Source organism: Hyla sarda, chromosome 1 (genome assembly GCF_029499605.1).
Source record: "Hyla sarda isolate aHylSar1 chromosome 1, aHylSar1.hap1, whole genome shotgun sequence".
Lineage (NCBI taxonomy): Eukaryota > Metazoa > Chordata > Amphibia > Anura > Hylidae > Hyla > Hyla sarda.
Genome location: NC_079189.1, coordinates 29,597,972 through 29,613,818, shown reverse-complemented (window position 1 = coordinate 29,613,818; position 15,847 = coordinate 29,597,972). Strand labels below are relative to the sequence as shown.

General features: G+C 43.4%; 1 protein-coding gene across 5 annotated transcripts in view; it reads left to right on the top strand.

The window, feature by feature from the left end:
• PTPRA (protein tyrosine phosphatase receptor type A) overlaps positions 1–15,847 on the top strand; it is a 192,976-nt gene that overhangs the window by 146,713 nt on the left and 30,416 nt on the right. For all 5 annotated transcript variants that reach the window (XM_056553501.1, XM_056553503.1, XM_056553495.1 and 2 more), the window contains exons 9-13: positions 2,265–2,355; positions 8,714–8,790; positions 10,584–10,620; positions 11,244–11,341; positions 14,963–15,082. In XM_056553501.1, coding sequence (XP_056409476.1) covers positions 2,265–2,355; positions 8,714–8,790; positions 10,584–10,620; positions 11,244–11,341; positions 14,963–15,082 — 423 coding nt within the window. The remainder of the gene's footprint in view (positions 1–2,264; positions 2,356–8,713; positions 8,791–10,583; positions 10,621–11,243; positions 11,342–14,962; positions 15,083–15,847) is intronic.

Genomic DNA, 15,847 nt, shown 5'->3' with positions numbered 1-15,847 from the left:
AGCTAGAGATGAGCGAACGTACAGTAAATTCGATTCGTCACGAACTTCTCGGCTCGGCAGTTGATGACTTTCCCTGCATAAGTTAGTTCAGCTTTCAGGTGCTCCGGTGGGCTGGAAAAGGTGGATACAGTCCTAGGAGACTTTTTCCTAGGACTGTATCCACCTTTTCCAGCCCACCGGAGCACCTGAAGGCTGAACTAATTTACGCAGGAAAAGTCATCAACTGCCGAGCCGAGAAGTTCGTGACGAATCGAATTTACTGTAAATTCGCTCATCTCTACTTGTAGCAATGGCTTTTGCGGGTGGTTGTTGTATTATGGTGCGGTCAATAAAAGGGGAAGATGTAGCTGGATACATACAGCCAAGATCACATCCTGAAGCAAAATCCTGGGTTAGGCGGGGTTAGGGGTATTCCAGGGAAAAAAAAAAAAATATATATATATATATATATATATATATATATATATACCGTGTGTATATATATATATATGTATGTATATATATATATATATATACCGTATATATGTGTGTATATATATATGTATATATATATACCGTATATATATACATATATATACCGTATATATGTGTGTATATATATGTATATATATACCGTATATATATACCGTGTGTGTGTGTATATATATATATATATATATATATATATATACCGTGTATATATATACCGTGTGTATATATATATATATATATATATATATATATATACCGTATATATATACCGTGTGTATATATATATATATATATATATACCGTATATATATACCGTGTGTATATATATATATATATATATATATAATATATATCATATCTACTGGCTCCAGAAAGTTAAACAGATTTGTAAATTACTTCTATTAAAAATCTTAATCCTTTCAATAATTATCAGCTGCTGAAGTTGAGTTGTTCTTTTCTGTCTTGCAACAGTGCTCTCTGCTGACATCTCTGCTTGTCTCGGGAACTGCACAGAGTAGAAGAGGTTTGCTATGGGGATTTGCTTCTACTCTGGACAGTTCCCGAGACCTGTGTCATCAGAGAGCACGTAGACAGAGAAGAACAACTCAACTTCAGCAGCTCATAAGTACTAAAAGGATTAAGATTTTTTAATAGAAGTAATTTACAAATCTGTTTAACTTTCTGTAGCCAGTTGAGAGAGAGAGGATATTATATTAAATTAAAAAAAAAAAGTTTTTTCCTGGATAACCCCTTTAAGTTATAAGTATCTGATCATGGGTGGTCCGACAGCTGGGGAGGAGCATGTGTTGCAGGCAGCACAGGCTCCATTCATTTCTATGGTAGCGCCGCAAGCACCCGAGAGCAGCTCTTGGGCATCATTGACGCTCCCATAGAAATGAATGGAGCACGTGCAGTCAACCAGTAGACGGCACACGCACCTCGCTGAGAGCGCCAGTGGGCCCCCAATGGTCGGACCCCCACCCCTGCACGATCATCTACTTATCCCCTATCCTGTGGGTAGGAGTGAAGTTAATTTTTGCCGGACGACACCTTTTATTAAGTAAATTTTTTAAAAAAGCTGTTCTGTAAAAATTCCACTAGATGGCAGTACATTCCACAAAATGTCCCAATAAAGACTGTGCGCTAAAGCTGCCAATACAGTAATGTAGATGGATCCCGTGCTGTGTATGTTTGCGGTCTATGGTCCATTATCAGTTAAAGGGGTACTCCGGTGGAAAACATTTATATATATATATATATATATATATATATTTTTTTTTTTTTTTTAATCAACTGGTGCCAGAAATGACATTTAAAAAAAAAAAAAAAAAAAAAAAAATCTTTACCCTTCCAGTACTTTTTAGCAGCTGTATGCTACAGAGGAAATTCTATACTCTTTGAATTTCTTTTTTGTCTACTCCACAGAGCTCTTTGATGCCCGAATCAGGAACTGTCCAGAGCAGGAGAAAATCCCCATTGCAAACCTATGCTGCTCTGGACTGTTCCTGACACGGACAGAGGACACTGTGGACAAGACAAAAAAGAAATTCAAAAAGAAAAGAATTTCCTCTGTAGCACACAGCTGCTAAAAAGTACTGGAAGGATAGAGATTTTTAAATAAAAGTAATTTACAAATCTGTTTAACTCTCTGGCACCAGTTCATTACGCACTTTTCCACGAGCTGTAAGTTGGTATCTCTATATAGCAATGATGTCTTCCTTCTACCCCCCCCCCCCAATACGCTCTCCCCCCCCAATATGCTCTTTTCTAACTTTTCCTTTCTGTATTTCTAGGCTCTGCCGGCCTGTCCCATCCAAGCTACCTGTGAAGCCGCCTCCAAGGAAGAGAACAAGGAGAAGAACAGATATGTGAACATCTTACCTTGTGAGTGCTTGTTGTATTGGCCTCCATTTGTCCATTGTTGTGTGAAGCAGTGATTCCCAACCTGTATTAACACAACTCTGGGCTTTCAAGAATAGAGATGAGCGAACTTACAGTAAATTCGATTTGTCACGAACTTCTCGGCTCGGCAGTTGATGACTTATCCTGCATAAATTAGTTCAGCTTTCAGGTGCTCCGGTGGACTGGAAAAGATGGATACAGTCCTAGGAAAGAGTCTCCTAGGACTGTATCCACCTTTTCCAGCCCACGGGAGCACCTGAAAGCTGAACTAATTTATGCAGGATAAGTCATCAACTGCCGAGCCGAGAAGTTCGTGACGAATCGAATTTACTGTAAGTTTGCTCATCTCTAGTCAACTAGAACTAGGGATCGACCGATTATCGGTTTGGCCGATATTATCGGCCAATATTCAGGATTTTGGACGTTATCGGTATCGGCAATTACCTTGCCGATAATGCACCGCCCCCACCGCGCCGCACCCCCCACCACCGCACCGCCGCCTCCCCTGCCCCATTGCCTCCCCCATTCCCGGTTTTATAATTACCTTTTCCTTGGGCCTGGGGTCCGCGCTATTTCTGGCTCCTGCGTCATCCTGTGTTGCACTGCGCTGCGCAATGACGAGTGACGTCCTCAACGTGAGTGCGCACAGTGACAGCCCAGGAGGACGGCGCCAGAAGTAGAGCGGACCCCGGAACAGGTAATTATAAAACCGGGAATGGGGGAGGCAATGGGGCAGCGGTGGCGGTCTCTGTCCAGCGCGGTGGTGGGGGGTGTTTGGGGTCGTAGGCGGTGATAGGGCTCAGGACCCCAGGACAGGCGCAGGGAGAGAAGCGGGTGGCGGCGGCGGTCTCTGGCACCACAAAAGCCGCTGCGACCGTTTTAAATCAATGATCTGCAGCGGTGTCGCGGGGGAGTGTCTATTTTTATTATTTTTATTTTGCAATAATTAGATATCATGCAACTCTATTATGGCCGTAATAAAAAGAAACCACAAAGGAAACTTGACCGCAAAAAAAAAAGTCTAATAGGTCACAAAGCTTATTCTAGTCTAGAGGATTCTGGGTAACGCTGCTTTCACACTATAAAGTTCCTCCGTTTTAAATAATGTCCCATTATGAAAATCCCATTAAAGGGGTACGCCACTGCCCCAGTGTCCGGAACATTTAGTTCCGAATGCTGGGTACGGGCTGCGGGGGTTGTGACGTCACATCACGCCCCCTCCCATAGACTTGCATTGAGGGGGTGTGGTGTGACGTCACGACCCCCGCAGCCTGTACCCAGCATTCGGAACCAAATGTTCCAGACACTGGGGCAGTGGCGTACCCCTTTAACCCCTTAAGGATGCAGGACGTAAATGTACGTCCTGGTGAGGTGGTACTTAACGCACCAGGACGTACATTTACGTCCTGAGCATAACCGCGGGCATCGGAGCGATGCCCGTGTCATGCGCGGCTGATCCCGGCTGCTGATCGCAGCCAGGGACCCGCCGGCAATGGCCGACGCCCGCGATCTCGCGGGCGTCCGCCATTAACCCCTCAGGTGCCGGGATCAATACAGATCCCGGCATCTGCGGAAGTTCGCGATTAAAATGAACGATCGGATCGCCCGCAGCGCTGCTGCGGGGATCCGATCATTCATAACGCCGCACGGAGGTCCCCTCACCTTCCTCCGTGCGGCTCCCGGCGTCTCCTGCTCTGGTCTGTGATCGAGCAGACCAGAGCAGAAGATGACCGATAATACTGATCTGTTCTATGTCCTATACATAGAACAGATCAGTATTAGCAATCATGGTATTGCAATGAATAGTCCCCTATGGGGACTATTCAAGTGTAAAAAAAAATGTAAAAGTAAAAGTAAAAAAAAAGTGAATAATCCCCTCCCCCAATAAAAAAGTAAAACGTCCGTTTTTTCCTATTTTGCCCCCAAAAAGCGTAAAAAACATTTTTTATAGACATATTTGGTATCGCCGCGTGCGTAAATGTCCGAACTATTAAAATAAAATGTTAATGATCCCGTACGGTGAACGGCGTGAACGAAAAAAAATTTAAAAAGTCCAAAATTCCTACTTTTTTAATACATTTTATTTAAAAAAAAATTATAAAAAATGTATTAAAAGTTTTTTATATACAAATGTGGTATCAAAAAAAAGTACAGATCATGGCGCAAAAAATGAGCCCCCATACCGCCGCTTATACGGAAAAATAAAAAAGTTATAGGTCATCAAAATAAAGGGATTATAAACGTACTAATTTGGTTAAAAAGTTTGTGATTTTTTTTAAGCGCAACAATAATATAAAAGTATATAATAATGGGTATCATTTTAATCGTATTGACCCTCAGAATAAAGAACACATGTCATTTTTACCAGAAATTGTACGGCGTGAAAACAAAACCTTCCAAAATTAGCAAAATTGCGTTTTTCGTTTTAATTTCCCCACAAAAATAGTGTTTTTTGGTTGCGCCATACATTTTATGATATAATGAGTGATGTCATTATGAAGGAAAACTGGTCGCGCAAAAAACAAGCCCTCATACTAGTCTGTGGATGAAAATATAAAAGAGTTATGATTTTTAGAAGGCGAGGAGGAAAAAATGAAAACGTAAAAATTAAATTGTCTGAGTCCTTAAGGCCAAAATGGGCTGAGTCCTTAAGGGGTTAAAGTCTATGGGATTTTTTAATTTTCCGTTTTAACCCGTCATATCCCGTTATGATTAACGGACGTTATTTGTGACGGAAGAAAAAAAAACACTTACATGAACTGTTTTTCTCCCGTCACAAAATAACGTCCGTTATTCATAACGGGATATGACGGGTTAAAACAGATAATTTAAAAATCCCATAGACTTTGATGGGATTTTGTAGCGCCGTCTTTAAGGGTTTTCGTAACGGGACATTATAACGGGTCTTTAAAACAGCGGAATGTATAGTGTGAAAGCAGCCTAAGTAACACTAGTCACTAGTCATACAGTGCCTACGGTTTTATTCCAGCACAGCTGCATCCATGCGTTTCATTACTGTAACTGGGTCATGTGATCATCAGTCCGACCTACAGACAATCATAGTGCTTAATGCACTAGAGAAAGGGATCCGTCCTTGGTCAGCTGACTTTCTGTGATTTACATGATGACATAATCACCTATCAGATCTCAACTGCTAGCTCCCAGACCCCTACCAGCTCTACCTTTATACTGCTGCTATAACTATGGGATCAGGATATATATTAGTTATAAACCTCACCTCAAGCTCTATCTGTATACCTTTGCTTTTATCTCTATAAGATCAGGTTATATATTAGTTATACACCTCCCTTTTAGCTCTATCTGTACACTGCTGCTGCTTTCTCTATGGGATCAGGATATATAGTAGCTATACACATCCCCTCCCAGCTCTAGCTGTATACTGTTGCTGCTATCTTTTTGGATATATATATTGCTCAAAATAATAAAGGGAACACTTAAACAACACAATGTAACTCCAAGTCAATGACACTTCTGTGAAATCACACTGTCCACTCAGGAAGAAACACTGATTGACAATCAATTTCACATGCTGGTGTGCAAATGGAACAGACAACAGGTGGAAATTATAGGCAATTAGCAGGACACCCCCAATAAAGGAGTGGACCACTTCTCAGTTCCCATGCTTCCTGGCTGAGGTTTTGGTCACTTTTGAATGCTGGCTGTGCGTTCACTCTAGTGGTAGCATGAGACAGAGTCTACAACCCACACAAGTGGCTCAGGCAGTGCAGCTCATCCAGGGTGGCACATAGTAGTGTCCAGAGCATGGAGGCGCTACCAGGAGACAGGCCAGTACATCAGGAGATGTGGAAAAGGTCGTAGGAGGGCAACAACCCAGCAGCAGGACCGCTACCTCCGCCTTTGTGCAAGGAGGAGGAGACCTGCCAGAGCCCTGCAAAATGACCTCCAGCAGGCCACAAAAGTGCATGTGTCCACTCAAATGGTCAGAAACAGACTCCATGAGGGTCGTATGAGAGCCTGACGTCCACAGTTGGTGGTTGTACTTACAGCCCAACACGTGCAGGACAATTGGCATTTGCCAGAGAACACCAAAATTCCCCACTGGTGCCCTGTGCTCTTCACAGATGAAAGCAGGTTCACACTGGGCACATGTGACAGACGTGACAGAGTCTGGAGATGCTGTGGAGAACGTTCTGCTGCCTGAAACATCCTCCAGTATGACCGGTTTGGCGATGGGTCAGTTATGGTGTGAGGTGGCATTATTTTGGGGGCCGCACAGCCCTCCATGTGCTTGCCAGAGGTAGCCTGACTGCCATTAGGTACCGAGATGAGATCCTCAGACCCCTTGTGAGACCATATGCTGGTGCGGTTGGCCCTGGGTTCCTCCTAATGCAAGACAATGCTAGACCTCATGTGGCTGGAGTGTGTCAGCAGTTTCTGCAAGAGGAAGGCATTGATGCTATGAACTGGCCGCCCGTTCCCCAGACCTGAATCCGATTGAGCACATCTGGGACATCATGTCTCGCTCCATCCACCAACGCCACATTGCACCACAGACTGTCCAGGAGTTGGCGGATGCTTTAGTCCAGGTCTGGGAGGACATCCCTCAGGAGACCATTCTCCACCTCATCAGGATCATGCCCAGGCGTTGTAGGGAGGTCATACGGGCACGTGGAGGCCACACACACTACTGAGCCTGATTTTGACTTGTTTTAAGGACATTACATAAAGTTGGATCAGCCTGTAGTGTGGTTTTCCCCTGTGATTATGAGTGTGACTCCATATCCAGACCTCCATGGGTTGATACATTTGATTTCCACTGATAATTTTTGTGTGATTTTGTTGTCAGTACATTCAACTATGTAAAGACGAAAGTATTTCATACAATTAGTTCATTCATTCAGATCTAGGATGTGTTATCTTAGTGTTCCCTTTATTTTTTTGAGCAGTGTAGTAGTTATACACCTCCCCTCCAGCTCTATCTATATACTACTGCTGCTGCTATATCTATGGGAGAAGGATGTATAGTAGTTATCACTATTCCTGAGGCTGTGTTCACACGTTGCATTATTACAGTTTTTTTCTAGTTTTGATTAAGTTTCCAAAGTTGTGAAACAATTGCGCACATTGTGCTAAAAACTTGTCATTTTAATGAGATTTTGAGAAATGGCTGCAAAAATATGGTAAAAATTGTATAAAAAAATCCAGGGAGCATGCAACGTGTAAACACAGGGAAAATTCTATCTTAACCCCTTAAGAACCCGGGGGTTTTCAATTTTTGCACTTACGAATTTTCCTCCTTACCTTTAAAAAAAAATCATAATTCTTTAAATTTTGCACCAAAAAATCCATATGATGGCTTATTTTTTGAGCCACCAATTCTACTTTGTAATGACATCAGTCATTTTACCCAAAAATCTACGGCGAAACGGAAAAATAATTATTGTGCGACATAATTGAAGGAAAAACGCCATTTTGTCACTTTTGGGGGCTTCCGTTTCTATGCAGTAAATTTTTGGGTAAAAAATGAAACCTTAGTATTCTGTAGGTCCATACGATTATAATGATACCCTACTTATATAGGTTTGATTTTGTCGGACTTCTGGAAAAAAATCATAACTACATGCAGGAAAATGTATACGTTTAAACATTTTCAGCGTACGGGTCGGTATGAGCGCTCATTTTTTGCACTGTGATCTGAAGTTTTTAGCGATACCATTTTTGTATTCATCAGACTTGTTGGTCGCTTTTTATTCATTTTTTCATGATATAAAAAGTGACCAAAAATACACAGATTTGAATTTTGGACTTTTTTTGTGTGTACGCCATTGACCGTGCGGTTTAATTAACGATATATTTTTATAATTCGGACATTTCTGCACGCGGCGATACCACATGTATTTTTATTTTTATTTACACTTTTTTTTTTTTCTTTAATGGGAAAGGGGGGTGAATCAAACTTTTTATTAGGGAAGGGGTTAAATGATCTTTAACTTTTTTTTTTCCACTTTTTTTGCGATGTTATATCTCCCATAATGGACTATAACACTGCACACACTGATGAAGCGGCGGCTGACACGCCCCCTCAATACAACTATATGGCAGAGCTGGAGCGCTTCCTTCGGCAATCTCCGGCTCTGCCATAGCGATGTGTTGAGGGGGCGTGTCAGCCGCCGCTTCATGCGGTGATCAACACGCCCCCGCGGGCTGCAGGGGCCCCGTACAGGAGATCGCGGGGGGCCCCAGCGGTCGGACCCCCCGCGATCTGAAACTTATCCCCTATCCTTAGGATAGGGGATAAGTTTTTCAGCACTGGACTACCCCTTTATTCCTCTAACCTCCTGTGATGTCTCCTTTATAGATGATCATTCCAGACTTCACTTGAGCCCCATTGAAGGAGTTCCAGATTCTGACTACATTAATGCCTCCTTCATCAATGTAAGTACAAGGCGTCTGATTTTATTTTTTGGACAAGAATTTATGGATAATGTTCAGTCCTTTGTTCCATTGTTAACAGGTCCCTTCCAAGGCTATAAAATGTTATGAATGATCAGAATCACTTAAAGGGGTACTCTGCCCACAGACATCTTATCTCTTATCCGAAAGATGGGGGATAAGGTGTCTGATCGCTGGGGTCCCGCTGCTGGCCACGCCCTCTCCGCAGTCAGACATCTTATGCCCTATGCTATATGCAATATGGGATAAGATAGCTGTTGGCGGAGTACCCCTTTAGGGTACATTCACATGAGCGGATTTACAGCGTATTTTATGCTGCGAATCCGCTGGTGAAGGCCCGCTCTTTGCTGTCTTTACATGTGCCTGCTCGTACCGTAGCGGCAATATGCCGCTACGAGCAGACACACTGTGATGTGCGAGTACGACTCGCACATCACTGCAGTGTGTCAGCTCGTCACGGTGTATTGCCGCTATGAGCAGGCACATGTAAAGACAGCATAGAGCGGGCCTTCACCAGCGGATCCGCAGCATAAAATACGCTGTAAATCCGCTCGTGTGAATGTACCCTTAAAGGGGTTCTCCGGTGCTGAGTTTGGAAAAAACTGTTCCGAATGCTGGCGCTTGTGATGTCATAGCCCTACCCCTCATTACGTCACGCCCCGCCCCCTCAGTGCAGGTCTATGGGAGGGGTCTTGACAGCTGACACGCCCCCTCCCATAGACTTGCATTGAGAGGGGGTGAGGCGTGAGGTCATGAAGGGGCGGGGCTATGATGTCAGAAGCTCCAGCATTCGGAACAGTTTGTTCCAAACGCTGAGCAGTGGAGTACCCCTTTAAAGGGTACTCCGCCCCTGGCATCTTATCCCCTATCCAAAGGATAGGGGATAAGATGTTAGATCGCCGCGGTCCCGCTGCTGGGGACCCCGGGGATCGCTGCTGTGGCACCCCGCCATCATTACTGCACAGAGCGAGTTCGCTCTGTGCGTAATGACGGGCAATACAGGGGCCGGAGCAGCGTGACGTCATGGCTCCGCCCCCATGACATCACGGCCCGTCCCCTTAATGCAAGTCTATGGCAGGGGGCGTGACGACCGCCACGCCCCCTCCCATAGACTTGTATTGACGGGGGCGGGCCGTGACGTCACGAGGGGCGGAGCCGTGACGTAACGCTGCTCCGGCCCCTGTATTGCCCGTCATTACGTGCAGAGCGATCTCTCTCTGCGCTGTAATGATAGCGGGGTGCTGCAGCAGCGATCCCCGGGGTCCCCAGCAGCGGGACCGCGGCGATCTGACATCTTATCCCCTATCCTTTGGATAGAGGATAAGATGTCTAGGGGCGGAGTACCCCTTTAAGTCAATATTTTCCAACCAGGGTGCCTCCAGCTGTTGCAAAACTACAACTCCTGGAGTAAATTTTCCAATGACCAGCTGGCCTTTAAATGTTTGTCTGAGCCTTTCACCATTTATTTTTTATTTTTTTTAAACTATTATCCAGGGGCTTTCTGTCAATGGCCCAAATTTATAAAGTGACGTTTGCCACGTAATATATTTAGCAGCAGCTGGGAGGCCTATGCGCTTGCGCGGGAGGTTTGGTATTATTGTGCTATAATTTGTGCTTATCTTAAATTCCCTCTCCCCATGGTTTAGTGTCCTCCTGCCATCTGAGGAGTGTATTCTAAAAGGGTGTAAGTGAATCGGCCCTTCAGCTCTTCTATGTCCGTTTTCTTTCTTTGTCTCATTTATTTCATTTATTTCTTTCTTTATTCTTTTTTTCAGGGTTACCAAGAGAAGAACAAGTTTATAGCGGCCCAAGGTGAGAATTCCGTTTTTTTTTCACTCCCCAAGATCTTTATATGGACACCATGGAGAGGGGGTTCTTCATCTGTGACCCCCCCCTTCTCTTCCTCTTAGTGGGAGTCCAACTACGGGCGGGGTGTCTGTAGTGTTTTTTACAATGCGGTGAATGGGGCCACATTGTGACTCCAAAAAATAAATTCTAGATGGGTATATATCCCAGTTTGCTGACCTCGGCTGCACACAGCATGATCACTGCCCTTGCGATATGGCCATTTTTGGTTGTGCGACCCCCCCCCCCCCCTTGTCGTGGCCAAGATCGACATGTATCCCTAGTCTTACTTTGATGTCCATTCATCTGAACAGCTGCCATGTAATTCTACATTTCCTGCGCAAGGCGGGAAATGCCTGGCAGCGAGTTTCCCCTAAAAAAAATTAAAATGGTCTCCTAGGAGCGGGACTCCAGATTTAACCCCATATAGTAATTGCATACATTTTGTGCTGTAGTCAGAATCCATTCGCCTTCTACTCCCTTTCAGTCCTAGTGATTCAGTACTATTATTTATATGATCCTATGTGAAGATTTCTTTAGCACCCACCTTCTAAGTTTAATTTCCTTTTTTATATTGGTTTCATTTCTAGGTCCAAAAGAAGAAACGGTGAATGATTTCTGGAGGATGATTTGGGAACAGAACACAGCGACCATAGTCATGGTGACAAACCTGAAAGAAAGGAAGGAGGTGAGGACCGTACACAGCCCTTATGAGGACCGTTAGCAGTACTTAAGCACTCCAAGCTGCATCCTTTTTTGGTTCATTACTGTAACTGGGTCAGGTTATCACCAGCAATGAACTATAGACTTCCCGTGAGCTATAGGATGACCATTACCTATCAGATTTAGAAAATCACAGAAAATACAGCCAAAAATAGAATCTCTGGGGGAGATTTATCGAAACCTGTGCGGAGGAAGAGTGGGGCAGTTGCCCATAGCAACCAATCAGATCGCTTCTTTCATTTTCCACAGGCCTCTAAAGAGGCCTGTGGAAAATGAAAGAAGCAATCTGATTGGTTGCTATGGGCAACTGCCCCACTCTTCCTCCGCACAGGTTTTGATAAATCTCCCCCTCTAATCTCGAATACGAGCTTTCTGTTTTGCCTGAGGAAGACTGTGGAGCAGGATCTCTTTGTAGACATAATGATTTGGCATTTTCCAAAATATATTCCAAACTATCAGGTTACATTGGATGTAAACAGAAAAATCTGAGAAAATGGGGATGAATTAAAACACAAAGTATATTAATTTTTTTTTATCACTCAGGGTTTTCTAGATATGAATATATATATATATATATATACCGGTGTGTATATATATATATATATATATATATATATAATATATATATATATATATATATATATATATATATATATTATATAAAATCAGTCATGGCTGTAAATGTTGGCACCCCTGAAATTTTTCAAAAAAAAATGAAGTATTTCTCACAGAAAAGGATTGCAGTAACACATGTTTATTCCCTTTGTGTGTATTGGAACTAAACCAAAAAAGGGAGGAAAAAAAGCAAATTGGACATAATGTCACAACAAACTCCAAAAATGGGCTGGACAAAATTATTGGCATCCTTTCAAAATTGTGGATAAATAAGATTGTTTCAAGCATTTGATGCTCCTTTAAACTCACCTGGGGCAAGTAACATGTGTGAGCAATATAAAAATAACACCTGAAAGCAGATTTTAAAAAAAGGAGAGAAGTTCACCTTTGCATTGTGTGTCTGTGTGTGCCACACTAAGCATGGACAACAGAAAGAGAAGAGAACTGTCTGAGGACTTGACAACCAAAATTGTAGAAAAATATCAATCTCGAGGTAACAAGTCCATCTCCAGAGATCTAGATTTGCCTTTGTCCACAGTGCACAACATTATCAAGAAGTTTGGAACCCATGGCACTGTAGCTAATCTCCCTGAGCGTGGACCGAAGAGAAAAATTTATGAAAGGTGTCAACGCAGGATAGTCCGGATGGTGGATAAGCAGCCCCAAACAAGTTCCGAAGATATTCAAGCTGTCCTGCAGGCTCAGGGAGCATCAGTGTCAGTGCAAACTATCTGTGGACATTTAAATGAAATGAAACGCTATGGCAGGAGACCCAGGAGGACCCCACTATGGAGGAGACCCAGGAGGACCCCACTATGGAGGAGACCCAGGAGGACCCCACTGCTAACACAGAGACATAAAAAAGCAAGACTACATTTTGCCAAAATGAACTTGAGTAACCAAAATCCTTCTGGGAAAACGTCTTGTGGACAGATGAGACCAAGATAGAACTTTTTGGTAAAGCACATCATTCTACTGTTTACCGAAAATGGAATGAGGCCTACAAAGAAAAGAACACAGTACCTACAGTGAAATATGGTGGAGGTCAATGATGTTTTGGGGTTGTTTTGCTGCCTCTGGCACTGGGTGCCTTGAATGTGTACAAGACATCATGAAATCTGAGGATTACCAATGGATTTTGGGTCGCACTGCACAGCCCAGTGTCAGAAAGCTGGGTTTGCGTCCGAGATCTTGGGTCTTCCAGCAGGACAATGACCCCAAACATCCATCAAAAAGCACCCAGAAATGAATGGCAACAAAGCGCTGGAGAGTTCTGAAGTGGCAGCAATGAGTCCAGATCTAAATCCCATTGAACACCTGTGGAGAGATCTTAAAATTGCTGTTGGGAAAAGGCGCCTTCCAATAAGAGAGACCTGGAGCAGTTTGCAAAGGAAGAGTGGTCCAACATTCCGGCTGAGAGGTGTAAGAAGCTTATTGATGGTTATAGGAAGTGACTGATTTCACTTATTTTTTCCAAAGGGTGTGCAACCAAATATTAAGTTAAGGATGCCAATAATTTTGTCCAGCCCATTTTTGGAGTTTGGTGACATTATGTCCAATTCTTTTTTGTCCCCCCTCCCTTTTATGATTTAGTTCCAATAGACACAAAGGGATTAAACGTGTGTCTGATATTGTAGCATTGAAATGAATAAAGCCAAGTTGCCAATATTAGCCTTACATAAATAAACAAAGAGAGAATATTTAGCCACTGCGACATTACGTTCCGCTGACAGACGTCACACGCCACACATGTAGCTGGTCAGCAAGTTAGGCCCAGGGTTGCTTAACGCTCAGTTAATAGGGTCCAATATACCCTTTACATAAGGAGGAGTAAGAAGCCTGGAACTCACCACAGGGTCTTCATATGTTCCAGTTTAGTGTTGCAAGATAGCGTTACAATAAACCGTTTAGCTAGCGTGCGGGGACTTGACGGAGGCGACGGCCCGTTTCACGACTGTATGCTGCTTCTTATTCCAGCCTCGTTGATATTATGTGAAACGGGCTGTCTCTCTTCCATCACGTCCCCGCACTTGCACCATCCCTCCCGGCATGTCAGCTAAGTGGTTTGTTGTGTCGCAATCTTGCAGCTATAAACAAGACCAGTGCTTCCCAACCAGTGTGCCTCCAGCTGTTGCAAAACTACAACTCCCAGCATGCTGGGAGTTGTAGTTTTGCAACAGCTGGAAGCACACTGGTTGGGAAAAACTGAACTAGAAGATATGAAGACCCTGTGGTGAGTGCCATGCTTCTTTTCCTTCTTATGTGAAGTGAATACTATTCCATCCTGGTGCATTCACCATGTTTTATGTATCCCTTTTTTTTTTTTCCTCCTATAGACAGCGCCATTATTGTTTTATAGGTTGTATTTGGTATTGCAGCCGTTAAATGAATAAATCCAAGTTGCAATATCGGAAAGATGACCTTTCATCAGGCGCTCGGGGGTCCAAGGAAATCTCACAACCAGGTCATGGAGGTGGATACGAATTCAAGCTTTATTGGTATACAACAACGCGTTTCGGGGTTAGACAAATCTGCCAATCTGAAGAAGGGGTATGCTAACCCCGAAACGCGTTGTTGTATACCAATAAAGCTTGAATTCGTATCCACCTCCATGACCTGGCTGTGAGATTTCGTTGGACCCCCGAGCGCCTGATGAAAGGTAATCTATTCCATTATTAAGCTCATCAATAGGATCTCCCTTTGGATCCATCCTGAAGACCTATAGGCTTGCACGGATTCCTCCATGATTACCTCAAACTGAGGTTATATGCATATATACTATACGCTCCAGGTGAGCGGCCATCTATTAGACCCCTTATTTATCCCCACTCTATGTGGGTTTTTGAAAAAAAAAATTAGGGTAATGCACTAGGCGCCTCCTTGGGCCTTTTCTCTTTTCTTTTGCTTACAAGTTGCAATATCGGCCTCGTAATGTGTGTTCACCGTGTCTTGTGTATCTTGTATCTCACAGTGTAAATGTGCCCAGTACTGGCCGGACCAGGGGTGCTGGACCTACGGAAATATCCGGGTGTCTGTAGAAGATATGACAGTCTTGGTGGACTACACCGTACGCAAGTTCTGCATCCAGCAGGTACTAGAACTCATCGATTATTGTATCATGTAATGGCAGCCAGGGGGCGCTCTTTTTTTTTTACTGTATTTACTGTCTAGTGATCCATTTTTTTCGTTTTCAATCCTCCATCTTTTATGGTTTTTCGAAAGGGTCAACCCTTTAACCCCTTAAGGACTCAGCGTTTTTCAGTTTTAGCGTTTTTTGTTTATAAAATCATAACCCTTTCACTTTTCCACCTAAAAATCCATATTATGGCTTATTTTCTGCACCACCAATTCTACTTTGCAGTGACCTTAGTCATTTTACCCAAAAATCCACGGAGAAAAAAAAAAAAAAAAAATGTAAAAAAAATTAAGGCTAGAGTTGAGCGAACTAACAGTAAATTCGATTCGTCACGAGCTTCTCGGCTCGGCAGTTGATGTCTTTTCCTGCATAAATTAGTTCAGCTTTCAGGTGCTCCGGTGGGCTGGAAAAGGTGGATACAGTCCTAGGAAAGAGTCTCCTAGGACTGTATCCACCTTTTCCAGCCCACGGGAGCACCGGAAAGCTGAACTAATTTATGCAGGAAAAAAAATCCCAATCCTTCCAGTACTTACAGTTGCTGTATAATACACAGGAAGTTCTTTTCTTTTTTTTTATTTCCTTTCTGTCTGACCACAGTGCTCTCTACTGACACCTCTGTCCATTTTAGGAACTGTCCAGAGTAGGAGCAAATCCCCACTGTAAACCTCTCTGTCTCTGGACAGTTCCTAAAATGGACAGAGGTGTCAGCAGAGAGCACTG